Genomic DNA, 26964 nt, shown 5'->3' with positions numbered 1-26964 from the left:
CGAGATCTACCTGTTCATACAGACGGACGGACATGGCTAGATCGACTCGGTTGTTGATCCTGATCAAGAATATGTATACTCTGTGGGGTCGGAGATGCTTCCTTCTGCCTGTTACATACATTTTGGCGACTTTAATATGCCATTTCACTCCATGGGTGTATGGTATAATGAATGCTTGCTAAGGGAATTTGTATAGCTGAATACGCAGCATTGGGGCGGGCGAATTCTCTCGCTCTGTCAGCTGCCGCGCGCTCGTCGTTCCTGGTTTATAAGCGGCCGCTGAGCAAAGCGGCTTTCAGTTGATATTTGATTTTTGTGCCGCGTTGTGGTTTCCCCCCTCGAAAGCAAATTTTGAAGGTATATTTTAACCCAAAAGGGCGGCATTTTTATTGTATTTTTGTGTTGTTGGCAAAAATTTGTACATTTTTTTATAATCAAATAAAAAAGTGTTTGCAATATCAAGAAGAAGCAAAAACAAGAGAAGTGCAAATCGTCACTGTGTTCAAGAAAGCAAATTGTATAAACCAAGTGTTTTAAAGAAATTCTATACCAAAAAATAAAAAGAAAAACCAAAAAATTAAGAAATGCTGAAAAAAAAGTGTCAAGCACATGGCACCAATTTGGTTGGTTGCGGTCTCAAAATAGCCGCCACAGAGTGCATAATAACATCGAGCGTTAGAATGGCAGAAAGACAGACAGACAGAGACAAAGAGAGAGAGAGAGAGAGAGAGACACTTTGAGAGAGAGGACGAAGAGAGTCTGACACGCACATGGTTTCACACGATGCAGAAAAGATATGAAAAATAATTAGGAAATGTCAAAGAAATTTTACGAATCGTTTTGAAAATCAGACAATTTTTCGTTATTTTCCTGTTTTTTTCTTGTCAAATGTCAATTATGCAAAAGCAGATTTGGTTTATTGCGTTGCACACGACAATCTTCTTTGCCATTTTGTATAACAAACAAAACACAGACCTCATAGTACTTACCTTAACCTTACAAAGCCCCCCCTCTCTGGCTTCAAATTGACACGCGTTCTCTGGTAATGGCAACGTCAACTGCAATGTCTCTGCTGCTGCTGTTGCTGCTGCCGACCTGCCTACGTTGCACCTGTCCCGTTATTAATGCTTGACGATTTTTAGAGACACAAACGAAAAAAACAAAACCTATAAACGTAATTAGGAATAAAAAAAAAGTGTGGAATACCTTTTATTTTGAAAACCTTGTTTTCCAAAATCATGAATGAAAATATGTTGAAAAGCGCGCGCTTTCCCCCACTTGCAATTTGTTGGCATTTATTCGAATTCTGTTGCACTTTGAAGGTTTTTTTTTCTCCAAAAGGTATATTAACTTGAGCCACAGGTTTGCAATACACAAAAAACAAGGGCCCCACAGCATTTGCAATTCGGCGAATTTTATATGAGCTTGATCAGCAGCAACAGCAGCTGGCCTTAGATTTTCATCAAATCGGTTTTCGTAAGAATTTTCAACTAAGTGGAATAAGCTCTCGTATTCGTCTGGGGGATTTGAGAGGGGTCTTTGTGAAAAGGATTAAACGAATAGCTTGTAAACTTCTTATACTTAAATTCATACGCATTATCTGAAGAGAGAGAATATATTCAAAATGATACAATTAAAAAATTGTAAAGTGCATCTAAATTACAGGGTATTTAGCAGTCTGCCGCTTGAATTTGCTGACAAAATGTTTTGGTTTAATTGTCTCTTCGACATTTGCCTTGCTAATGCTCCACGTTTCTTCCACAATTGCAATACGTAATTTAACGGTAATTGTGAGAAACTCGATTTTGGGAAAGTTGTTGAATGCGTGTGTGTGCGTGTGTTTTTATTTACCTATCTAGACACCGTGACGAGTACATAAAACTACGACAAAATTATATACATACATACATATGTACATCTACAATATAATGGAATTGCCCACATTTGTAGTTTACCTACATACGTCAATGCATTTGGTACACCTCCACGCAACTCACACACACATACACAGGCACACACACACCTTAAAATTGAATGAATGGCAAAACTGACTCATCCAAGGACATGCCAAAAATGCATTAAAATCGGTTAGAATATTGCCGGGACACACTATAACATTTAACAGCCAAACAGCTGACCTTCAATAGTAATTTTTGTTGTTGATGTTGTTTAAGTTCTGCTTGGTAATTCGTCCTTATCTGCTGGTGGTGGTGGTAAATGTGGGTAAGGCTATTTATTATTGCTGGTCTATTGATTTTAGGTTCTTGTTGTTATTAGTGTTAATTAACATGACACTGCGAACGGCGACGCAATATGCATTCTATGTATGTAGTTTGTGACGTCAGAGAGCGAGAAAGACATTGAACATTGAGCTGAGAGAGTGACAAGAAGAAGGCCAAGAACTCCCACTCACTGCTTCTGGAGCAAAACTGTTGCTTTTTCTCCCAAAAGTATTCGTACTTCGGTCTTAACGAATGAAATTTTAACATAATTGAATTGAAATTTTAAGAAAAATTTCATTGACTACTAATACTCGATTAAAAATAAACTATTTCAAACCTATTTTCGAAAAAGTAAATGCTGGTTTTCGAAATGAATAAATTCAGATCTAAATACTAATATCTAAATACCGTCCAATATTTCAATCCAATGGCGATTGAATCCCTTTGCTTTATGTAAGACAACTTAGACGAAGACTTTGTCTTCGTTTCATTCAAATTGCGTTTTAGCCCCGCCTTGTTACCGTTATATCCATTCATGTAGTCTGCTGTCTGCTTTGCCGTTATTTCTTTATGTGCCACTTGTTTTGTTTGCCAATTTGTCCATACATCTGAATATCTATATATGTATGTATGTACATATGTACACCTACCCGCCTTCTTCTTGGTGTAATGGTAATGTGTTATGGAACCGCTCTTGGTTAGTTACCACACCTCACCCTAGACCCGCCGCGCCCCGCCCACACACTTGAGCAACCCCATCTAAATGATGAACAGAAAATTGATTTATTTTTAGATGTAACCAATTTCCGTAACTGTTGTTCTCATTGTCGGCGAGCGGCACACCTAACAAAAAGGAACGGAAGAACGTAGCAAGATTGGCCTAAATGCCAAGTTCAAAGTGACAGATGATAAGCACACTTTTATTTTTTTTCTTTATTGAAACAAGGAAGTGCTTCAAGATAATATGCTTGAAAATGTCACCTAAAAATTTGACTGCATAACACCTTACACACACACACACTCAGACACACACACACACTCTAGTGGCTATAAAAATTTGGACCTTGCCTTTGCTTGCTAGGAATAAATAACGCAAAATATAGAAAAATGTTATCAACATTAAAGTTGCATAAACATTGCTCTTTCTTTTTTACAGATTCTATAGATGGAAAATAATATAAACAATTCGGATCTAAATCAACGACTTTAATAGAACTTATAGATCTATATAAAAGGTCTCAATAGAAACGAGTGTAGTCTTATTTTTGTTTTTACATATGTATATAGTAGCAGATATTTACAGGGCTGGACTTAGAGAAGTCTGGATCAGTCTCTCAGCCCGACTTGTAGGTTGAAAAAGTTTTGGGATCAGGTGGATCAGACTGGTCCTAAATTAATAATACTTTAGTCATTTGAAGACTTTCAACGATTTTCTTCCTAAAGTTGTTTTTGTTATGAAAGATATCTTAAAGATATTCTTTTGAATCAAGTCTTCGTATTGCTATATATCTAATAATCTCATATTAAAATAAATACAATTACTTTTGGCCACCAGTGTATGTACATATTCACATACATATATCTACGTAGGATTTTATAAATTGGAATTTGATTCTTATCTATATCAGGTGGTTAGCCTTATGACCCCCCACACCAAATAGCAATCACTTCAAACATACATACATACATATCTAACCCTTTCAGTCAGTCGATAGCCGAGAATTTTAATTATAGGTGGTTACAGTATATAAGACACACAGTACACACGGTGAGTGAGAAGAAGGGGGTGAGAGAGAGTATGAGGGTAAAAAATCCAAAGCACGTGGCGCCTATATATATTACGAATTGATAATGTCGTAGACGCTTACTAGTCATTTTAATTTGATCAACGGCAATCTAGTGACAGCTTAACAGACAGTTACAACATCCCAACAATACCAACAATTGCAAAGCCTCTAACATAATTGGAACATTTATTTTGTCTATATAAATATGTATGTATATATGTATCTTAAATAGGAAATATGTCTGTACATACATATCTATCTATCTATAGTGACGTCAATTAGGGGCAATTCTTATGAATGAAAGACCTTTGTTGAATAGCTCCATAAATAAAGAACGCTTAGACCAACCAGTTGATTAAATATTTTTTTGCAAACGTATTTTAAAGTTAATAATAGGATAAATAGTTTAATCTTTTATATATGTACATAGAAAGATATGAAAGTGTGATAGTTCATTTAGATTTCCCTGATGACGGTCAGAGCAAAAAGTCGGCAGCTATTGAGGATTATCACAAGGCTTACGAGTATCTTATCAAATTCATTAGTCTAATTCAATAAAGATTATGGATTAAAAATTGATTACTGCATTAAAAATCAAATCACTAAAGCATTAATATTTATGTACTCTTGCAGAACTGAATCGATCAATCTCTACTAACGCAGAATGTAATGTGTCAGTCCTCAAAATAAACATTTTGAGCAGGATCAACTTTCGTCACTTTAGATGTAGCTACTCACATACGTTTGGGGGAATTCTAACCACATTGCAAAAAACCTCATAACTCACAACAGAACTTTCCCATGCCCATTGTTATCACTCTTGAAGTAAACGCTTGTATATGGTGGTGGTATATAGCAATGAAATATGATAGCGAGTCTTCCTATTACGCGTTATCATCAATTTATTTGAAAATTGAATTTCTCAAGAAATCAAATATCATGAAAAACTGACGCCAATTGGCGCTAGCGCCACTACACACAAGACGTTTGGCTGATGAAATATTATGAAAAGTTTTACAAGAAACTAACTTGATGCTAAAAATATGTATTTTATCTTAAACAAAAAGTACACGGAAACACAGGAAACTAATCTCTCAATGGGTGGGTGGGTTCGATGAGTCGCCTACATAAAATTGTCGGCTGCTCCAGATGAGAAAGAAATATTATAAATAAAAATATTTGCGTATTCTTTTTGCTGACAAATGCGAGAAACACGTGTATCATGATGCATTTTATTTGTTTGAGGGCTTGGCCGGCAGTTTTTCTTTTGAGATAAAGAGAAGATAGAGCGTGGGCGAGAGCAAAAGATGCTGAAAAAATGTCTGAGGATATTGCTGAATGGTCTTAGAAAATGAGAGAGCGAGAGAGAGAGTGACGTCACTCACAGTTCTGAGTTTTTCTCTATTGAAATTGGGATTCTGAAATGATTATTGCATTGGTGTTCTTGCCCCCGTTTCTTAGCTTTTTAGATTTGTTTAGACTTTTGCCGATTTTTGCCGCCATTATTTGACTAATTTTCAGTCAAGCAATATCGCGTGTGTGTTCCTTCCTTGCTCAACCTCAGAAACAAAGTATCTGCATCTATAAATATATATAATGTATTTTAAAAATGTTTTCTTTTTGCATTGTCAAAAACATTTCAATTTCAAGGTTGGCTTTTTACTTTACCTTACGTGTGATGATAATCAGGCGGCAACAAATAGATTTTTGAAAGCATTGTCAACAAAATATATATGCCCCCTTCTCTAGTATTAGATATTGATCCTTGATCCACATCAACATATTTAGACAAGCCGTTTCCAAGTGGTCTCTCTCTCTCTCTCTCTCTCTCTCTCAGTTTTGTAGCATCTCATTCATGACTTGGACTTTTTAAGGATTTCAAACTCAAATAGGATTGTGAATAGTCATAATTAGATCATATATAAACAACTACTGCAAATTTTCTATCCCTTATTATTACATATATTTTCGCCAACTTAGTTGAGGATATTTCAAAATATACAGATTGTTAAATCTTTTCAACTTTTGTAGCTTTGGGATACATTTTTTCTCTTTCTTCAATTAAGTTACTTAAGTTAAATGATGTAATCGACTTTATTGCCATCACTCTTTCGTGTTTTTGGCAATTTCTAAGCTACAATTGCCCTCAATTAGCCTCAGATCGAAACGAAAGAAAATTAGCAATAGCCACTTAACACTTAGACAAATTTTTTTTCGGCTATGACACGCACCACAAATTGTTTATACATACATACATATACATACATATAAATATCTCTATGTACGTATGTATGTATATATATCTGGCAACGATATCAATAGCATATAGTATCTATGTATTTATCAGATGATCCTATAACCAGTTCAAACCCAATTCTCGTCGTATCAAAGTGGCCAAAACAGTGAAAACTATGCGATAAGGGCAAACATTTGGCATAAAATAAAAACTTGTAGCAAAAACAACAACAAATAAAAGAAAACATGAAAACTACCGTCTAAAAAAACTGTGCCAAATTTGTATAGATTCTATATATATATATTTAGATGTATGTTTATGTATAGATAGGTGTGTGTGTGTGTGATTCGTCACTGGGTGAAGGTTCTTCTACACGAATATTTGTTTTGTTTTTCTCACAGGTTCATTCATTCGCTGAATATACATATATGTACATATATTCTCTGTGATTGGGCCTACATATATCTTATCTTCGATTTGTATTGTGCGTGATTTTATGACGTTTGATTGGAACTAGACACTGAAAGAGTGAGAAATAAATAAATGATATAATGTTAATGATAACTTTTTTTTTGTATTAGCCACGTTATGTTTTGTTTTGTTTTTTTTTTTTTGAGATATTTTGCATACTTTAAGAGTCAAGTCCAAGTCAAAGTTCATTCAACCTTGTTTGGCTAGAAATTTGGCCGACAGCAAAACAAAAACGAAAAAAAACTGTCTACGCAGCTTTCATTGAAATGAAAATTAATACGCTTAACATGTAAACGAGATCCATTAAGAAGGGAGGGGGGGATGGATGTCTGAGGGGAATTCATAGCTTCAGCCCTAAAGCCAGAACTTGAAAATATCGTATTCAGTTATTTATGTAGACACATATACAAGCAGATTGTTCCATATAATATCATGCTCCCAATTCTTGCCTTTTCAATGTGTTAATTGTTGGCCGAAGGCAAAGTACACTCCACCCACATTCGAGTATGACAAACACAACACATGTGGCATACATTTCTATAGATTATTGCGTATATAGATAGATATGGATACCTAGAGTTTTGGTTCCATTGTGAATTTTAACACATGCGACAGAGATTTAACATATGATTAATAATACATCACAAGCCAAAACCAAACGAAAAAAAAAACTGCTAAATAAAGTTCATTGACAATATCTAAAAATAAAACTCATTAGGCGAGATTTCAGTGAGCGAAAGGCAAAAGTCGGGGCGGCATTAAATTAAAATTGGATTCAAAGCAATTTACATGTAAATTGCTAAGAACGAAAACACCAAACCCAAAGAGCAAGAGAAGCACTCAATCGAGAATTCAAAGCCATTTTAAAATTGCAAGAACTTGAGTTTAATTTTGAAAAATTAAAAAGTATTTTTATAATATGTTAGTTTAATCCTTAAACAATACATAACCAAAATTTCAAAACAAAATCATTAGTATTTCTTACACAATGAAGCGTTACGAACCGGTTTTCTAAATTTAACAAAACTATTTGGGAAAACTACTCCAAAATTAATATTTTTTTTGAAAGCAAGGTTCTTATATACTATACTAAGGTTAAATTGAAGTACATACCAAATTTGAAAGAAATCAAACTTGAAAACTTGTTTTAAATGAGCGAAAAGTGAATATTATTTATGCATGCCCCTAAAGATATGCTAAACTTTCGTGAAAAGTAATCGAAATCTTTTAGGCAAATTCTCTATCGAGAAGTTGATTATATAGAAGAGAAGTGAGTAATTCTAAATGCCTAAATTTCAAGTTGATTGAAAATAATTCGTTAGAATTATGTGTCCCTTTTTGATTTATTAACCTAACAGTAACTTAGGCATATAAAAAATACATATATCATGCAGCTTTACAATTCGTTTTCTTAATAAATTGCCAAAAATAGAAATCTATATGAAATGATATGGTGAATGAATTGATTACCATAAATTAAAGTAAATGGCTACAAATTGAAAGGGAACCCGTACAAACCATTTAAAATGCTGCCTGGAATTGAAAGCAAATCAAAAATTTCAATTAAAATCCAATCAAAAGGGAATTTTATTAAATAAAAGTGTCTCGTCTGTGAAGCAATCTCTAGCGATATTCATTTGGGCACTGTCAGTCAATTGATATTCATTATTAAATCAAGAAAATCGATTCTTCTAATTGCAGAACATACACTGAGAGAAATAGACAGACACACAAAGCAAAATGGTTAACATTGCGGTAAGTATTCTAAACACAAACGAAATTCTCAAAGAGAGACACTCTATCTAATAAATAAATATATCAATTTTTTGTTCTCTCTCTTTCATGAATACAACAGGATAGCGGCTCAAAACATGCGCCGCAGGAAATGGAACAATTTATACCCGGCACTAAGTAAGTTGCTCCGTTTAAATGAATACATCTAAAAATACAATCTAAATTGGCGAAACATTTTTTATATTATTTTTTTTTTTTTTGTGTGCGCCAATTAAATGTTTAGCTAGGAATTAATTTCATAAATTGACCGACAAAACTTGACACAATATGATGCGAGTGTTGTATACACATTATTCTATTATGAATTCTAAAAAATAAAGATGCACTTTGTGGACATTAATTTGATAACTAGTTACTTTCAGTAAACTGGAATGTCATATAGAAAGATCACGTAAGAGTCGGAGTAAAAGCAGCACTTAGTATGCCCACTTTAAAACGCAAAACCAGAATCTATATAGCTATCTATATACATTTACGTTTCCACATGTAATTTGTGTTGTTTTTTTTTTTTGTCAAATACCCATTCATGAAAGGGCATATTCATTTTAGGTAGTTGTTTCTTCTCAATACTCATTATTGTTTTGCATAATTCATATCCTGTTTTTCAAGTTTATACTTTGTGCTTCCTAAAAAATAGTTGTAAAGTCATTCGCCATTTCAGCTATTTCAGATTGGCTGTCTATATACCAAAATTTGCAGGGTATAGAAACTATATACTAAACACATTCATGTCAATTTGTAATCGCTTTCACGCGTACAAGGTGTTGCCTGCAAACAAAAATTCTTCAAACGAAACCTGCTGACGTAGTTGAACCGAATCATATTTGTATCTAAGTATATACATACATAACAAAATTAGCGTCTTTTGTTGAATCTGTTTAATCCCAACTTTGTGCAACATGCAAACTCACAATTCAAAAAAAATACACACTTTTCTTGCTTTGCTATTACAACTATCCAACTTCTCGACTGATCGTTCCTAGTAATCTGATTCAATCAATTTTTTTTAACTTTATCTTTATATGGTAATAAAACGATTAAATTTCAAGTTTGATTCCAATAATTCTTGAATTAGCAATGTGAAACTGATTAAACAGACCGATGGTTATTGCGGCTTGTTCTCTGCGTTACAATCATCTGATAAAATTTATATTACCTCCCGCAAGGGTATAAAAAACTTACTTAGACTTACTGCCTATCGCCAAGCTAATAGGACTAATTAAAGTACTAAGTAGTTAGCAGATTATGTTGATTGCCTTTTAATTCAACATAAAGTCTATCTTTCTAAAATTTTGATTTATTGATTGAATAATAATTGTGGCGCCGCCTTAAAGTCTAAATGTTTTATATGGTAAGATTAATTGGCGATTTTTATTTTTTATATTCTAATTTCCGCATATTTGTATGCACATTGTTAATTTCGCCAAAACCTTGGCCAAGGTTCAAATATACATACATATGTAATAACTGATTGGAAAAGATAGATTGAAGGAGAGAGACAGAGGTGAATGCAAATTCCTTATTTATTTTTCAAATGCAAATATTATTGTAATGAAAACCAGACAGACGTAACCAACAACTGAAAGTCAAATTATTTTCCAACTTAAGTAAAGATTATTCTTTATAATGAGCTTATCGATAAAAGTTGAATGATTTGCAAAATTCATAAACTCCATGTATACATATATATGTAAATATTAAAGACAATTTATAGCCGTTTGTTTTTGTCAAAATGCCAGGGAAATATTTTGTTTTTTTTGCTATATTTTTTTTTATAGAAATCAATGAACTAAAGCTGATAACCTCCTCGCCATTTGGGTAGTGGAACAGACCTTGCTATGAACATCATCATCAACTGATAGGAATTTATTTACTTTAAATGAAATAAATAATAATCATTAACAATTAATACAGTGATGATTGTTCTGGATTTCAAAATCCATAGCGAATCGAATTGAATTTTGGCCTGAGCAAAGACTCAGTTTTCCACCCCGTGTGACATTGTGTAAATGTCCGGGAAGATTATTTTCTTAAGTGTCTTAAGTTATATATATGTATGTAAATATATATATATATATGGTATATTAATGCAGTTATATTTTTCTTATCAACAACTGACCCTGAAACTATTTGGAGTGATGATAAGACAATTAACCATTATGTGGCAACTTTAACATTGAATATAGTTTTTTATTAGATAAAGAATTTATACAAATTTTTGTTAAATTTAGATTTCTTAGCCCCATTTTATTAGGCTATTGAATGTATTTGACCTTTTTTAAGAACGACCTTTTGGTAAATTCCCAAAATTTCAAAATATATATTTTTCTGATTTGATTTTCACGCTATATTCAAGCTTTGCCCATATAAAGGGTTAACCACTCAACATTTTTCCAACCAGACGCCAAAAAGTATGCTTCACTTTTGTAAGCCTGCTCCAATATGGGTTATCTTGAAGTTTGCTGCACCAATGCAAGGTAAAAAGCTGATGCAATAGAAATGGTCAGACAAGTCAGGCTAGGCACAAAGAATTCCATCAATTGGACAGACAAATACGCCAAATTGGGCTTCATGCAATCCACAGACGCATGCAGTTTATACAGATTTTTGTTATAATTACATGTGTTGGTGTTGTATTGAGACTCTTTGGCTAGTCAGTAGTCAGTGCAACGACAGCAGCACCAACAAGAAATGTAATTGCAGATGCAGCAATTCCATGACAGAATTTCACTGGCATATAAGAAAACGTTGCAATTTTATAGCGAGTTTCAGTTGCTCAGAGACAATCAAAGAAGCATAACAGCATGGCTACCCATGGTTTAGTAGGCTCCAGCAATGTGGAAATGAGGTTGACAATTCGATATTGAATCAATACTACAATTGGTGGAATATTCATTTGTAATTTGTGTGGGTTTTTGCTTTACTTTATTTCAGACATAAAATCCAGCCACGTAAATCAGATGCCGAGCAGGCCTTGGCCAACAATGATTTCGATCCATTTGCAATGCGTGACAATGAGCATCCCACAACGTAAGTTGGCAGCAAGATGCCTTCTATATATATGTGTGATTTACAAGATTCTTCAATTTGAAACTCTTCTCTTTTCTAGTGACAACGAAACTCTTACCCATTTGCTTAAGGCCTCACTGGGCACAGGAATTTTGGGTATGCCTTTTGCCTTTGGAGCGTCCGGTTTAGTTATGGGCATCTTTGCCACAATCTTCACTGCGTTTATATGCACACACTGCAGTTATGTGCTGGTAAGTACAATAAATTCTTTTTTAAAAATTGTGTCCGATGGATTCTTCCATCTTATTCTTATTATGAGATCAGTTTGTAATGTTCTCTCTCGTTTCTTTCGTTTTCTTGTTATGCTCAGGTCAAATGCGGTCACAAGTTGTACTACAAAACACGTCGCACCAAGATGACCTTTGCCGAAATCGCTGAAACTGCATTCCAGAAGGGCCCCAAATGGAGCCGTGGCTTCGCCCCCATTGCAAAATTCTCGATATTATTTGGCATGTTCCTAACCTATTTTGGCACTTGCTCTGTATACACTGTCATTGTTGCCAAAAACTTTGAACAAGTGCTTAACCATTGGTTCGATACAAATATATCATCGCGTCTCCTTATCTGCATAATGCTGGTGCCATTGATTCTCATTGCCTGGGTCCCGAATCTCAAATACTTGGCCCCCGTTTCGATGGTGGCGAATGTTTTTATGGGTCTCGGCCTGTTTATTACGTTCTACTATCTCGTCCAGGACTTGCCATCGCTAGAGACACGTAAAATGGTGGCTATAGGAACACTGCCAACATTTTTCTCGATTACTATATTTGCCATGGAAGCCATTGGCGTGGTTATGCCATTGGAGAATAACATGAAGACACCACAGAATTTCCTCGGTCTTTGCGGTGTCCTCAGTCAGGGTATGTCCGGAGTGACCCTTGTGTATATGCTGCTGGGTTTCCTTGGTTATTTGCATTATGGTGATGCCACCGAACAGAGCATTACCCTTAATTTACCCGTCCATGAGTGGCCTGCCCAGGCGGTGAAGGTTCTTATCGGCTTGGCTGTCTATTGTACATTCGGACTGCAATTCTATGTGTGCCTTGAAATTGTCTGGGATGGTATTAAGGAGAAGTGCACCAAGCGTCCAGTTTTTGTCAATTATGTGCTGCGCACTGTGCTGGTAACTGCTGCCGTTGTATTGGCTGTATCTGTGCCAACTATAGCACCATTTATGGGTCTCATCGGAGCTTTCTGTTTCTCCATACTTGGATTGATCTTCCCGGTAAGTTGCTTTGATACAGGTTTCCTTTTCTTTAACAACTAAATGGATTTTATTGCTTTTTTTTTTTGTTAGGTTCTCATTGAAATTGTTGTCCATTGGGATACTGGTTTTGGTGCCTACAATTGGATTGTCTGGAAGAATATTATCATTGTCATCTGTGGATTTGCCGCGTTGATATTTGGATCGGAGGATGCCATTCGTCAAATTATCGCTGAATATAAACCAACAGCGGAATAAGCACACACACACACACACCAACACCAACACACTCTGTTACACCGCATTGCTGCTATACCAAGGGATATATATATTTATTATACACACACACACACACCCACACTAAACATATATACACATGTGCATATATATATATATATTTATATGTATATATATATATATATATTTATATGTATATATATATATATATATTTATATGTATATATATATATATATATATATCAGAGAAGGATATAGTTAGTTACGCTATACTGAGGCAAGCTCTATAGATTTGTTCTTTTTTTTTTTAGTACTTGTGGAGTTTGCGTTCCAACATTTCCTACAATGAATATCATCTAACTATTGTTAGATGTAAAACTAGGCCCATACAGACATCAACTTTTTTGTCAGTTGTTTAGTGTAAAAAAGAAATCCTATAAATGAGAGTGCCTACTATTTAGCACATCTAAAAAAAAAAAAAAAAAAAAGAAAAAACAAAGAAAACACACACAGCACCAAAAAGAAAAAAAAACAACTATGCCGGTTTAGCACGTTTTAGTACACTTGCATACATATACAATATATAGATATATATATATATATATATATATATATATATATAGAACGTATATATTTTGTAAATTAGTTTCCTAGTTTGGCAGACAAAGTTAAGTAGAAAATTCATTAAGCAAACAAATGATGATATGAATGAATGGGAACATTTTTTAAATCAATTTTTAGTACAGTTTTTTAGTACAGCCCACGAGTCCCGCCTAATTTCATCTTCGTCAGCCATGTTTTTTTTTTTTTTTAACTTTACCTTGTTCTCTCTTTGTCTGTTCTAAAAAATAGTATTACGATATCACCAAAATTTGAACACATATATATATATATTTCAATCAACTTTTTCCCTTTTTTTTTTGTTTACTGAAGTTGCACTTTAAGTTTTTTTTCTACTCCATGTTTTTTTTCACTTTTAGCATGTTTAGTTCTTAGAAAGCGTTAGCAAAAAAAGTAAAAACAAAAACCTCGTCCGTTTCTGCCATAATTAATGTTTACAAAGAATGAATTCATTTTTTTGTATACAGAATTTTGCAAGCGGTTACTCAAAAAGAAGAAATACATACCTACATTTTTTTTTAATACATCAAATTCGAGATGATTTAGCAATGAAATATAAAATATATGTATATACTATCTAAGTATGTATATATATATGCGTATATATATATAGATTAATATGTATATTCACTTGAAAGATATTCGTTTAAATTTTTTTTTTTCGTTGCTTACAATTTTGTATTTTAATTTTTTTGGTATAAGTAAAAAACAAAATAAGAAATGAGAGAAAATTAAAGATAAAAACATTATTAAAAACAAAAACAACAAAAAAAAAAAACACTATAAATCTTTGTTTGCATTTAAAACTTGAAACAGATTTATTTGTAAATTACGAAAAAGAGACAGAAACGAGTTAACTTTTATATTAAGTCACCACACAATGAAGGACATAAAACTATGTAAAATCCTTTGGTCAATTGTGCATACAATTTAAATATATATATATATATATATATATATATATATACGTAAATTGGCAAACAAGTATTTTGTCCACCAAAAAAAAAAAAAAAAAACAAAAGATAATTTAACATAATCGTCTACTTTTTGAAAAGTGTTTAAATTATCACACACACAAGAAAATTATTAACGTAAATTATTGAGATGTCCATATACAAATATTTAAAACTTTAATCAGCTCGAAAAACATAAAAGACGATTGATTGAATAGCTAAAAGACAGTCAGTGAATGAATCATGATGTACGTCCGATGTTTGAGATTGCGAAAATCCACCAAGATTCCCTTTCGCCTCACTGTGTGCCTCATTCTTTAGATGCTTGGAATCGGTAGGATATATGTATGAATGAATGTAGAACCTAAAGACCTAATGGAAATATGTCATGATCAATCAATTATTAAACGCCTTATGAATTAAGTTTTTGTTCGAGTTGATTAAACAAAGTAAATACGAGCTGAGTTACCTCAGGTACATCTCTAATTAAAAAATAAAATAATGTAATATAAACCCATCAAACAAATTATAAAAATTGCCTTTTATTCTTGTTCTGTCTTCGTCTAAACTTTAATCAATTAATTTAGATTTTGCAATCGGTTCAGTGTTTGGTTATACATAGGTGTAATTACCATTCATAAATCAATCAATCTTAGTTCACTCCCTTGAACTTTTATTGTCAGTTGCTGACAGGTTTACCACAGACAACAAAAAACAGAGAAAAAAAAAAGAGTACAAAATCAATACCCCCATATAAAAAACTTGCCCCGAGGGTCCAGCGCGTGGCATCAACACGTATATATACACACACACAAGAGGAGTTAACAAAGAAAACCAACTTCAATTACTAATAGTTAAAAATCGTGCGTTAATTGGCATTAAGTGTGCAGACAAACAAAATGGAAGACATAAAGACTGCGGCCGCAGCGAATTCAAATTTCTCATTTCGGATTGATCGGAAATCCCACACAAGTTTTGATTTTTTCTTTCGGATTTTTGATGATTGCAAATTCAATCAGTTGCCATTACAAACTAAACTCTCAATTGAACTTGTTGCCGTTTGCTGTTGTTGTTGCGTTGCCTATGGGCCAATTAGGTAACCTCCAATGGAGCTGAAGATGAAGATGGAACCACTCTGTCAATGAGAGAAGATCAAGTTGATGTTCCCAGTCGTGGTCGTTGCCGTGTGGTATTGGCTTGTCATCTCTTGTGACAACTTGTGGCAACCAACCAAAAATTTGGAATAGAAAGGCCTCTGACTTTAACGTGGGAATGTCTCGGAAATCCTTGACTTCTTCTAACACAATTTAGTCTACTGGCTGCTCATGATGACGATGGGTTCCAAGGTATTACGCCCCTTCAGGAAACTACCAAAAACTTCAAGCTAATTAGCTCGTGACAAGTAACCGCAAATCTAAATGAAAACTGTAATAGTTAAAGCCTAACGCAATTGTTACAAAAATAAAACCAAACAAAACAATCAAGTAAACTCCATTAAACAAGTTGCTTTATGAAGCACAATCTGAAAGATACCCTGTAAGTTAAAGATTTTCTTGGGAAAAGGAAAGGGAAACTGGTGAGTTACTTCTCATATAATCTTCTTCTTAAATAGATTCTTTGGGTTCTCCGTTTCTTCACCTGAAAAATAAGTATTCTTTGACTCTGCCAATCTTCACGGTGGAGATTTATGTTTTTCAGGTTTAGAGATTAAGCAAAGTCGTACGAATCGAAATCTCGAGAATACCATGGATGAGGGAGCAGTTGTCATGATGGAATAGCACTTCTCTTCTTCCAAATGGAGCCTTTTTTTCTGTCAAAACCTGTCAAAAACGATTCGCAAACATTTCGCTTTAATGCAAAGATTAAAATTTAAATTTTCATAAGAAAAACTGATATAATTTTAATAATTGGTTAAAAATTGGCGGAATTACAGATTTACAAAGTTAGGGTTATTTGAATATTTGAGATTTCTTCTACTTCAAGACAATTTTTGAAGAGATTTAAATGCAAAATGAAAGACATTATTCTATCATGAAAATAAAGACACGAATTTTTCAAATAGCCCAACAATAGATTACATTAGAGCTTCATGAAGTTAAGTATTAGTGGAATACTTTGCTTTAAATTAAAGTTAAAAGCTTTAAAAAGAGATTTCACATTTAAAAATCGTTTAAAATTGGGCAAAGCTACAGATTTGCAAAGTTCAGATTTTATACGAATATTTCACATTAATTTTTTGTCAATTGAATTAACTTTTCAGTGTTTATACATCTTGGATCTTTTTAGCTGAAATTTTGATCCATAATAATGTATGTAGATAGTTAGGGCAAAGTTAACTACTAATCCTCGTGTGTCAATTTAATAATTTAAAAGCAAACATCTATATTATAGAAGTTACAGATTCTATAGAAAATATGTAAGATATATACATAAATCCAACACAAGTCACTTTGATTTTGAGGTATACCCATTCAATTTATAATTAAAGGGTATTTTGAAAGAGGTAAAAATTAAACTGCCCACAGCAAGCAGCTTCGACAATTTGTCTAAGAGGAGCCAAGGTTGGTGGCGCTTTAAAAAAAAAAATTAATCTCTGGACGGTCATCATTTTCTTCTTCTGAATTGTGGATGTTTGGGATGTTGATGTGGATGCTGTTGATGTTGCATTTTGATTGCCGATGCCGTTTCAAGGCTGTCTGGCAGTAGAAGTTGTTGCCAGTTAACATTTTTGCTCTCGTTTCCAAATGGTAATGTAAAACCATTTTTACAGCCAAATTGCGTAATCTGAACAATTACAAGAGGTTTCTTCTGTGTGTGTTTGGCATTTGAAATGCCTATTCACCTTTTTGTTTTGTAGGCGTTTTCTTACATTCTTTTATCTATGCAATCATATCTCTGATATAGTAAGTACATATGTACATATTTGAATACTTTCTCCCACTTATGCAAAGTAAACATTTTGGTCTCTGGGTATCATTTTGACACGTTCAAATCATATCGAAAGCAATGGAAATCATATGCCAACGGAATTATAATTGTCATCGAAACAGAAGCGTGGGAATTATCTTCTTTGAGTCAATGGAAATCCAAAGAATATTTCAGTTTTTCCCATCATCGTCTCATTCCTGAGTAACTTGGTATTATAGTTCAGGGACAATCTTGAACTTTTTGCTCTTGCAAATTGGATAACGACAATCTTTATTGAGATATGGCTTTTTGGAATATTGGCTTTGTCCAATTTCCCATTCACAGTGGCCCTTTTACTTTTACAAAATATATTTTTTGCTCAAGGTTTTCGATTTTTTTTTTTTTTTAATTTAAAAGCAATCCACAAAACAAAATTTGTTGACTTCATTTTTTTTTGTATAATAACATTTCTATGACAAATAAAAACATTTCGACAACTACAACAACAACAACAGCTCTTGAAACAATAACAAAACCACTTTACCATATTGAACAGGCAAAAACAAAGAAGCAAAGAAACGACAACAACAACAATAAGTATTTATTTATAATAATAACAACAAAAAAGAGATGAAACAAAAAAACAATCAATAAAAATTTATTGAAGAGAAGACATTTAAGAAAAGTGTTGACTTGCGGTGCAATCAGCAACAAATAAATACCCAAAAACCCAAAAACAGAAACAAAAAACAAAAAAAAAAAGCGAAGAGAAAAAAAGGTTTGAAAACCAATTTCCATTCACTTTCAACAACCTTTTTGGCCATGTCCAAGAAACTTGAAGTATTTGTAATTATCTATAACAAAGATATATACATATATATATATATATATATATCTATAATAGAGACCCAGACCCTTTCGAATGAACAGCCCCAACAACAACAACAACAACTTGTTGCAGCTCATCATCTTGGCAAAAAAATAAAAATTAACTTAATTTTTTTTTTGGTTGGCCAAAAATCACTCGAAAATGCTTTAACTATAACGGATCGAAAAAGTGGTATGACTAAAAAGTTAAAAACCTCAAAGTAAAAGCAATAGGAAACGTTGGTTAACACGACGAATTGCTTGCCTTTGGTTTATTTAGTTGAGATTTTGCCTATACCCTGTAATTGCTGCCCTAAAAAGAGGGGTATATCGATACCTTAATATTGTGGGAAAGGGGGTCGGCATTAAATAATCTCTAAATACTTTAATTCTGTTCAAGTTTCCATCATTTTTTCTTACCAAGATACGAGGTATACTTCCTTAACTAAGCATAAGAAATTGTAATTGTTGTTGTCTTTTTTTGGCCAACTTGAAATGATGGTTTTATGCTTACCACGTGACGTCTAAAGCGACTGCGCGCATTGAAACGGCAGCAGAGGAGGGCACCCCAAAAAACGAATGATGATGATCATCATCATCGGTCTAAGTTGGTCTTCCCACTGTGCATTTGCATTCAAACTGTCGACGCGATCGCACATCATCTCTTCCGATCATCGCTCATCCGCCTCATAGTCAGTCGTTTAAAGACTTTTGTCGTGTGGATCGATCGGTCGATCGATCTTGGTTTTTGGTTTTATTATTTGTTTCGTGTTTGTGGTTCTTTCTGCACGTCATTCCGTTTGTGTTGTGCAATTTATTTGAGATCTGCATTTGGAACTCTTTTGAATGATTTTTGCATCTCCTCTTTTTTTTTGGGTTTTTTTTTGCTTGTGTGTGTTTGTGTGTGTTTACCAAGAACTAGAGTTGTGAGTTGCGGCTTGTCGATCAACTTGACCTTTTCAATCTTAGATCAATTGTGAACGGAAATTGTTTAAATTCTTTGACCAAAAAAGTACAACAAAATTTAGAAAAATATAGACAAAAATTTCAAAAAAAAAATGTCATCTACATTTGTATTCACATGGCTTGTGCTACTCTATGTGAGTCTCAGTGCTTTTGGTTTGGCCCAAGAATATCCAACTGCCAATATGGAAAGGAATCATAAGGTATGAGAAAGGCAAACAAAAAACAAAAAAGAATTTTGATTGCAAACTTTAATTTGTATATAAGATATTCAGGGCGAACTTGTTAAGTCTAAACTTGAGTTAAATTATATATAATTAAATCTATGATTGTTTGTGAAGAGAAAACTATAAATAGAAAATAGAAATTTCTCTTTCTCTTTTCATAATGGATCAAAAGAATTTCAAAGAATGGAGAATTAAATTAATCAGCATTAATGGTAAATTCAAATTCTTAAAACTCTAAACGATTTTATAGGCTTTAATTTAACTGAAATTAATCATTTTTATTGATAGATAAATAATCGAAAAAGACTTAAATTGCAAAAAACTTGAATTTTTTAATAAACAAGGTTAATAAGATTTTTATTCTGTAAGGTAACTGATAGAAAATTAACTCGAAAGTTTCAGTCAATTAAATATATTAGTTCTTCTGCTGGTTGTTTATCATAAAAGTCAGATCTCGTCAAGTCTCAATTGTATTGATTTATGTGTGTTCATTTTTGTAAAACTAATTTCAAGAAACGTCAAATTTATCGTGAGCAAGTCTTACCACATGCGGGTGGTAAGATACCAGAGACAGCCTTTGAAACGGATCGTCTTTTTCTGAATCGATTGCAAAAAGAGGGCATTGCCGTGCCGGATGGCATTGTGCCGGAACAACGTAATCCCCAGGTAAAATGGAGGTCTAATAGAAAAGAGTGGAGCATTGAAATAATACATATTATTTGAACCATGCAGGTCTATCAGTATTATAACAAACCCATGCGCACCGTATTCCATATAGCCCTCAGTTCGGATGGACGTTTTACTCCGCGTGAGGGGCGCTATCATTATCGTCAAGTGCCCACTGTTGAGACCACATATCTCTATCCCCAAGCTGTGGGTCGTCAGCACATTTTGGTGCCACCCAAGCATGCTCTGCCAGTCTATAGACAACTTCAATTGCATAATCCCTTGCTTAACCAAGTGAAATTTCAACCCAAGAAAAGTGAGTTTCACGATGATAAAAATAAGTCTAAAAGAATTGTTGTCATGGTGGTTTGACTTTTTATCTTCTCTCACTCTCTGTGTCTACGTATACACATGTGTGCAGTGCCCAATTTCTTGGACTTGGCTCCAACTGTGGGCAAAAGTCGTACTTCACCAGCTGCCGGCTCCGCCAAATCGGCTAAATCTTATCAGAATATTAATCTATTGCATGGTCCAGTGCTGCCTGCATTCAAGAAAACCACTGGAGGCAGCAAAACTTATGTGGATAGCTATGGCACCACTCATGTGAGTTGCTGCAATATATACCCAAGTGTTATTATAAAAATATGAATATTAATTAATTACTCATTTTAGCTTTTCAGTGAATTTGATGATCTACTAAGTAAATTGGATTTGCCGCAAACAAAACAAAAATTGTATTAGCTTAAAAATTTATTTAATATATCCAACTAACTATCATTCCTATGACCTTGCAATATATACTTTGTTTACATATAGAAAATTTTGATAATGTCATGTCATTCCGTTTATTCTCTTACAGAGAATATTTAAGATCCTTTTAGCCATTAGCCAATTTACAAAATATCGAAAAATATCAACGATTTGTATATATTTTCAATTTGTAAGAGTCTTCTTGATCGATCGGCCAGTCGATCATGGCTTTTGCAATGGGTTTTTGGAAAAATTGTAATTTCAAAACATTTGCCATTTCAGCCATTTTGGAAACGTATTCAATTAATTGGTAATTACCAAGCATTTTGGACGGTCGTACATAACCATAAATTATATTTCGTTAGTCTTTAATTGATAAATGGATCCATTGAATTGAATTGTGTATACAATATGTAAAATATGTTTAAGTTAGTTAAGCATAAACAATTTTTTACGGCTTGCAAAATAAACAAATCAACATGACATGGAACTTAACTTATTGTTAGTTACTAGTTAGTAGCTCTGTCTAACTTTCCTTTTGTCTATTGGTTATAATTTGCACATAATTAAAGCATGGCAAAAGCCAAATTGGCCAAAAGCTTTTCAAAGAAAAATAAATAAAAATAAATACAAAAAAACAATGGTGGTGGGGTGAAGTGGGTAAAAAACGAAAACGAAAGTTACCGAAAAAACAAACCGTTACCCTTGAAAGCTTGCCACGACATGAAGTGGAGTCGATGCTGGGGCTTAGATGCTTTGGAAAAACTGCATTCAGTGCGATTTTCAAACTCAGCTCGAACGGTTGTAAACCGTAACTGTAACAGTAGCAGCAGCAGCGAGAGATAACCTTTAATTGAAACTCGATTCCAGTCAGGAAAGAGAGAAAAACAAGACAAGACAAAACATGATGGGGAAGCAGCTATTATTTACCTGGCTAATGGTACTTGGAGCCTCAGCTTTAGTGGTGGCCATTGAAGTTCAGGTAAGTCAGCATTAGCATAATTATGACATCTACATTAAGGTTTGGGATGGGTATGTCTCTCTAAGCCTGGTCCACATCCAACACAACTAACACATATGTACATACATATGCACACACATAACTGTAAAACGCGCCTACATACGTTCACTTTTGACCCAAAAATTGTAACATGCAATTGAAGCACACATACACACACACACACATGCACATAAACAAACACATACACTTACATTAATTGTTTGCTAATAATGTGTGGCACAGCACACGCTAAAAAGGAGAGAGGGAGGCTGCAACAACAACAACAAGAAAAAGAAACCGGTTACAACATGAGAGCTTTCTTATGCAATTACCGTTTTAACGTTTGAATTATACCCCCCCTCTGCCACAATCTCCTCCCTCTTGCAGAAATTCGGCCATCTATATAATCCACCCCAAGCCGAACATCCGCATCATGAGGAGAAACAGGATCTTAGTAAAATTCCGGGTGTTCCTGGAGTTGATTACCCCATCTACCATGAGGTACCCCACACCCAATTCAGTTGCCATAACGTTCCAGCAGTACCGGGAATGTATGCCAATGTAGAGACTGGCTGTCAGGCCTATCATGTCTGTCACGATGGACGCGAAGGGCATCAGGGTGCCTCATTTTTATGCACCAATGGCACCATATTCAATCAGAAGGAATTTGCCTGTGACTGGTGGTACAATGTCAAGTGTGAGGAGGCCCTTAGCCTGTATCAGTAAGTGGCAAGAAATTACATGTGACAAAATTATTATAAATAATTAACTTTGCACTTAATTTTCCAGTTTAAATGCCGATCCAGAACATAATCCTTATATACCCAAGAAGAAGTTGGAGCCAGAGTTAGATCATTCAGCCATACATGGAGGTCATGGCGGATTCTTAATACAAGCTTAAATCTATAACTCACGTTTCGTTCTTTTTGTAAATTACTTTTTTTTTTTTTTTGTTTCATTGTAAATTTTGTACATTAAAATCAAAAATAGCATATAAACATACATACATACATATGTAATTGCAAATGTCTTGACTTTAGGAAATGAAAATATTTCTTGTTTAAGACATTAATCCATCGATGGCAGCAAATAACGTTGCAAACAATTCTTGATTAGAATAGTTTATTTAGATAAAACAGTTCAGTTATTAATGATATGGGATACTTTTAAATGTAACCATATGAATTCTGCCTTTTTGCATATTTTCCCATTGTTAAAAAAGCCATTTGAGTAAATTTTGTAAAATGTAAATATGAAAATATCTTATTTTCTTTCTTTCATCATTTCAATGCAATTTGTAAGCAACAATATTTAAAATTACTTCTTCATTTCGATTTTAATGAATTGACACATTTGCCTAAATTATTTAATACATTTTATGAATCCACTTAACGTTTTTTATTATTTATTTATTGGCCCTTTTGAATTCATTTTCATATGTACGTTATCCAAAGTTAAGTTGGCAGCGCGAAATATATAAAAATCTGGTATTTTATTTCATGAAAATACCAAAACAATGTGACCGCTTCGTGGTGAATGGCAAAACAACACGTGCCGCCTTTGAGCTTGGAATTGTCAATTGTTGTGAAATATTTAGTTTGGCTTATATTTATATAGCTTTCAATCGATGACTGACTTGCATAAATATAGCGATCCCGAAGAGGACGAAGAGGAGCTAAAGAACGTAAATACCATATCAAAACCCCACAGAAATGTAGTAAAACTTTGAATTGTCGTTTCTTGCAGTCGGAATGGCTAAAGAATTCTAAACCCCGGACAGTAAAGCACACAATTTGCAAGGATATAGAAGTCTGTGCCAAGGGTCCCAAAGGCTTCGAAGACCAAAACATGACTGAGCTTCATAAATACAGTGATCCCGAAGAGGATGAGGAGGAGCTAAAAAATGTAGGAATAAACGCTACACACAAATTTAGTTACAACTTCTAACTATCTTTTGTTGCAGTCTGAATGGATTAAGGATTTTAAATCCTTGACAGTGAAGCATGAAATTTTCAAGGATATAACAGTTAAGTCTCAAAACGCCAGCGATAAGATGGCTTCAAGTGCTTTAGAGGCTGTCAACGGACATGAGGAGGATGGAGATGTGGATTATGATGATGACGATGAAGACTACGATTTAAGCGATGGCTATGATGCATACGAGGAGACCTACAGTGGCTTCAACAAACCCAATGCCCATTCACAAGTGACGGCTACTGGAGGCGCTGGCGGTGGAACGGGAGGCGGAGCAGGCGGTGGAACTCGGATTAGCAGCTATCAGCCAAATGAAAAACTATTACGTCGGTATTCTGCCCGCATCAATGTGGAGAAATATGACCCCACTACCAACATGAGTGCTCAGGCAGCCAATCGTCTGGTGAACTTTGATCGCCGACAAGAAACTGATCGGGTTCGAGTGCGTGACAAACATGATCGGGCCACTGCCGAGCAAGTGATGGACCCACGCACTCGTATGATCCTATTCAAGCTGCTCAACCGTGGTCTCATTCAGGAAATCAATGGCTGCATATCCACGGGCAAAGAAGCGAACGTATATCATGCCGTTTCCAAAGATGGCGCTGACGAATATGCCATTAAGATCTACAAGACATCGATATTGGTGTTTAAGGACCGTGATAAGTACGTGTCGGGTGAATTCCGTTTTCGTCATGGCTACTGCAAGAGCAATCCACGCAAAATGGTTCGCACCTGGGCAGAGAAGGAGATGCGTAACTATTTGCGTTTGCGTAACGCTGGCGTTCCTGTTCCTGAGCCCATCCTCCTACGCTCGCATGTGCTGGTGATGCGCTTCTGTGGACGCAACGGTTGGCCAGCTCCCAAGCTCAAGGACGTAGAGCTGAGCACGTCTAAGGCCCGAGAGTTGTATCGCGATTGCGTTGTCCTCATGTGGCGCATCTATAACCAATGTAATCTGGTTCATGCCGATCTTTCTGAATTCAATATCCTCTACCAGGATGGACAACTGGTTATTATTGATGTCAGTCAAGCTGTAGAGCATGATCATCCACATGCCTTTGACTTTCTGCGCAAGGATTGCACCAACGTTTCGGAATTCTTCCGCAAGAAATCAGTTGGCACCATGACGGTGAAGGAGCTGTTCGATTTCATTACAGACCAATCTATTACCGAGGACAACATGGAACAGTGTCTAGAGCGAATCTCAGAGCGCATTGCGGATCGGGATGTTGATGCCATTACCGCACAAGAGAAGATCGATGAGGCTGTTTGGCAAAATACTTACATTCCCAAGCGCCTCGACGAGGTGCGTCATTTTGAACGGGATGTGGCCAAAGCCAAACAGGGCGAGCAAAAGAACCTCATCTATGGCAAGATTACGGGTCTAACTTCGGGCTTAGATGTGCAAAAGCAGCCAGATTTCTTACTGGATCAAGTCAATAACGGAGACCAGTCAAGTGACGAAAAGGAAGAACATAGCGAAGACGATGATGATGACAATGAGGGCAAGGATGATTCACACTTCAAGTCCTCTGCCCGGCCACGTGACGAATCACCAGAGAGCAAAAAAGCTCGTAAAAAGGCTGTCAAAGATGCCAAAGCAGAACAACGTAAAGTAAAAGTGAAGAAACATGTGAAAAAGCGCAAGGAGAAAGTTGGCAGCATGAAATAATAGATATATACATATATACAAAAATGTGTTTGTATGATTTTAGCTAAACAAATAAATATGTACATAAATACTAATGTAGCCTACAAGATCTAGTTGTTGTTAAAAATCCTATATCAGGACTAAATTCAAATGGGAAAACTAAAAATGAAAAACTCTGAGATTCCATAATTCCTCCCCTAAGTGATGCCTTGTCTTAAATATGGCTCAATATGTTTCAAAAGAAGAATAATATAGTTAAAACTAAAATTAAGTACTCATTTTCTTTTTGAATTTTGCATTAATTTATTTCGACATGTACTTTTAGAGTTTTTTTCTTTTAATTGTTCTTTGTTCATTTTTTTTTTTTTTTTGTTGTTGATGAAACGCTCTCACATTAAATTTTAAAAACAAAAGCATTTACAATATTTTTTTTTTTAATTTGTTCTTCAGCGGTTGTTAAGAGAAGATATACACATATACATATACATATATATATTTTTTTTATTGGGATTGGGAGAGACATTTCTTATGCATTCATGTAAATCAAATTGAAAATTTAGCAATTATTTTCTCATTCATTTATGATTTTGTTTGCATTTTCTAAAATATTTGTTTTGTTTGCATAGAATTTTCACATAGAATTTGAATAGAGTCATTATGGTACATCATGAAGTAAATTTTCTTCTTTTTTTTTGTTTTGGGTTGTGGTCGTCGGAGTTTTCGGCAAAAGTGAGTAAAGTTTTAAAGCTGGCTTTTTGGTTTTTTTTTTCATTTTGTGTGTGTTTTTTGTTTTTAAATATTTGTTTTGTTTTCTTTTAGCAACTTTTGCCCATTTGAGGGGGGCTATAAATATTTTGGTTTTCATTTCATTTATTTAATTAGTTTTTCCTTTGAACAATAAATTGCATACGTTTTGATTCGATTTGGTATCATTTTATCTTTTTTTTGTTTTTTGTCTTTTTGGGCGCAATGGTTCTTAGTAATTTACATTTATATTTGTATGTGTTTTAGTGTGTGTGGGTGTGTATCTGTGAGTGTGTGTTTAAATTACAGCGAGAATAATTTAAAAAGTTTTCCATTAAAAACTACAATAATATAAATATGTTTGTATGTATGTATGCATGTTGTATATATATATATATATATTTATATATATATTTTAGACAATATTTCATTTGTATTGCATGTAAATAAATATCCATTTTGAGGGGGATTCACTTAACTTAGATTCATATTTGCTTTTGTTTTTCTTATGTTTTTGTTTTGGTTTTTAAATCACAGCAGAAATCATAAATGAAAATTGCTAAAACTATATATAAAGGAACCATATACGAAAAGAATTAGTTGTGAGAACTGAATATC

At 34.2% G+C, this 26964-nt stretch overlaps 4 protein-coding genes across 4 annotated transcripts; all 4 read left to right on the top strand.

Moving 5' to 3' along the window:
• Positions 1-284: 284 nt before the first annotated feature.
• On the top strand, positions 285-13159 carry LOC6645481 (proton-coupled amino acid transporter-like protein pathetic). The gene is made up of 7 exons (XM_002068080.4): positions 285-357; positions 8418-8471; positions 8572-8627; positions 11445-11540; positions 11620-11770; positions 11890-12804; positions 12877-13159. The coding sequence occupies exons 2-7, from the start codon at positions 8457-8459 to the stop codon at positions 13039-13041; spliced, it is 1398 nt and encodes a 465-aa protein (XP_002068116.2). The 5' UTR covers positions 285-357; positions 8418-8456; the 3' UTR covers positions 13042-13159.
• Positions 13160-19426: 6267 nt separating this feature from the next.
• On the top strand, positions 19427-20965 carry LOC6645549. The gene is made up of 5 exons (XM_023177516.1): positions 19427-19534; positions 20072-20224; positions 20291-20540; positions 20646-20827; positions 20897-20965. The coding sequence occupies exons 1-5, from the start codon at positions 19427-19429 to the stop codon at positions 20963-20965; spliced, it is 762 nt and encodes a 253-aa protein (XP_023033284.1).
• Positions 20966-21761: 796 nt separating this feature from the next.
• Positions 21762-22905, top strand: LOC111519001. The gene is made up of 3 exons (XM_023177517.2): positions 21762-21956; positions 22362-22696; positions 22764-22905. Exons 1-3 carry the CDS (start codon positions 21879-21881, stop codon positions 22873-22875), a joined length of 525 nt encoding a protein of 174 aa, XP_023033285.1. The 5' UTR covers positions 21762-21878; the 3' UTR covers positions 22876-22905.
• Positions 22906-23524: 619 nt separating this feature from the next.
• On the top strand, positions 23525-25890 carry LOC6645547 (serine/threonine-protein kinase RIO1). The gene is made up of 3 exons (XM_002068077.4): positions 23525-23658; positions 23721-23879; positions 23938-25890. The coding sequence occupies exons 1-3, from the start codon at positions 23602-23604 to the stop codon at positions 25621-25623; spliced, it is 1902 nt and encodes a 633-aa protein (XP_002068113.2). The 5' UTR covers positions 23525-23601; the 3' UTR covers positions 25624-25890.
• The last annotated feature ends 1074 nt before the right edge of the window (positions 25891-26964 follow it).

The sequence above is a fragment of the Drosophila willistoni genome (genome assembly GCF_018902025.1).
Source record: "Drosophila willistoni isolate 14030-0811.24 chromosome XR unlocalized genomic scaffold, UCI_dwil_1.1 Seg143, whole genome shotgun sequence".
Taxonomy (NCBI): domain Eukaryota; kingdom Metazoa; phylum Arthropoda; class Insecta; order Diptera; family Drosophilidae; genus Drosophila; species Drosophila willistoni.
This window is presented reverse-complemented; position numbering and strand designations above follow the sequence as displayed.